Source organism: Phytophthora parasitica (assembly GCF_000247585.1).
Source record: "Phytophthora parasitica INRA-310 unplaced genomic scaffold supercont2.47, whole genome shotgun sequence".
NCBI classification, from domain to species: Eukaryota; Oomycota; class Peronosporomycetes; order Peronosporales; family Peronosporaceae; genus Phytophthora; species Phytophthora nicotianae.
Window position 1 is genome coordinate 250780 of NW_008649033.1, and position 1253 is coordinate 252032.

The following is a 1253-nucleotide window of genomic DNA, read 5'->3' on the forward strand; positions in this document are numbered from 1 at the left end:
GTGGCACGCCAAGTAAATTTTAACTCTGGTAACCAACAGGTAGAAGGACTTAGCGGATCCGCGTAAACGTGACGAGGATCACGCGGCCCAGCGCCTTCCTGATTCGTTTTTGTCTTGACAAATATTACACCAAGGCCATCATCTTTAGCCACAAAATGATGAATTTGTACGGTTTGAACAGAAATTGATCTGCACATTAAATTCCATCGGGATGTTAGGAAGAGATGAAAAAAACCTTTATCACCAAGTTCCAAAGTTTCTTTACAGAGTTTCTGGTAAAGCGAGTAGGTCAACGGCTGCTTCCCGGACGTCTTCGGGTTACTGATCTGATCACTATTAGCCTCGATGCGCTTCATTCCCGAGAAAAGTTGTTTCATTCCATCTCCAAATTCAGGCGGCAAAGCTAGACATCTCACTCTATGCAGGTCCTTAATTGCACTCCGATAACCACTTAGTGTCCCAGCTTTCACATCACGGCTCTTGTATACAAGAAACTGCTCAAAATACGGAGGCGTGAACTCCATTAGATTAAGCTCACCACTGCTGTCAAAGAATCGATTCGTGTTGTGGTCGACTTTAGCAAGCTCCTTGCGAATCCACTTTACAATGCTGTTCAGGCTACTCTTGTACTTCCCTCTTGTTTGCTTGGTAACGCAAGCATCTCGGATGGCTTCCACGCCAGCTACAGCCATTCCGCAAGCCGCGCTTTCGCTGGTATGTTGCGCGCTTCCTTCACGCATATTGCAGTGGCTTCTGGGTAGTTTCAGATCAATTTTAGCCAATAGGAACATTGTGTTATCGAACGACCGTTCCACTTACGATTGGTTGGAAACTCGGGATGGCAAGTCCTTGTATAGTGAGCCTATGTCAAAATACAGTAAGAAAATTTATTTTTGAAAAAATGTAAGTGGTCAGCGATTACGAATTGACGCGAAACTTAATATATTAGTTATGAAAGTACAGGAATCAGAATTTCCTTTCGTTATACATTTACGTAGTACTGTATATATATCAGCCAAACGTGCAACGGAGAATGCAACCGTGTTGTGATTGATAAAAAAAATGTGTTTGTGGACCTTTATACTGAAACTACAATCGGAGCGACGGATGACCACCTTGTCGCTTTTCGCGATGAAGAGCAATTAAGACCTTAGCCACGGAAAGGTGACGACCGTATGCAGCGTAAACTTTGTCGATAGCAACATCACTGGAGAATCCTGCGCGAAGCAAACCCAGAGATGACGTCCCAGAAA

At 43.9% G+C, this 1253-nt stretch overlaps 1 protein-coding gene across 1 annotated transcript; it reads right to left on the reverse strand.

The window, feature by feature from the left end:
- Positions 1-124: 124 nt before the first annotated feature.
- On the reverse strand, positions 125-740 carry PPTG_15363 (hypothetical protein; the record flags this gene model as incomplete). Its single annotated transcript, XM_008912420.1, has 2 exons — positions 125-189; positions 266-740. The coding sequence occupies 2 exons, from the start codon at positions 738-740 to the stop codon at positions 125-127; spliced, it is 540 nt and encodes a 179-aa protein (XP_008910668.1).
- Between the last annotated feature and the right edge of the window lie 513 nt (positions 741-1253).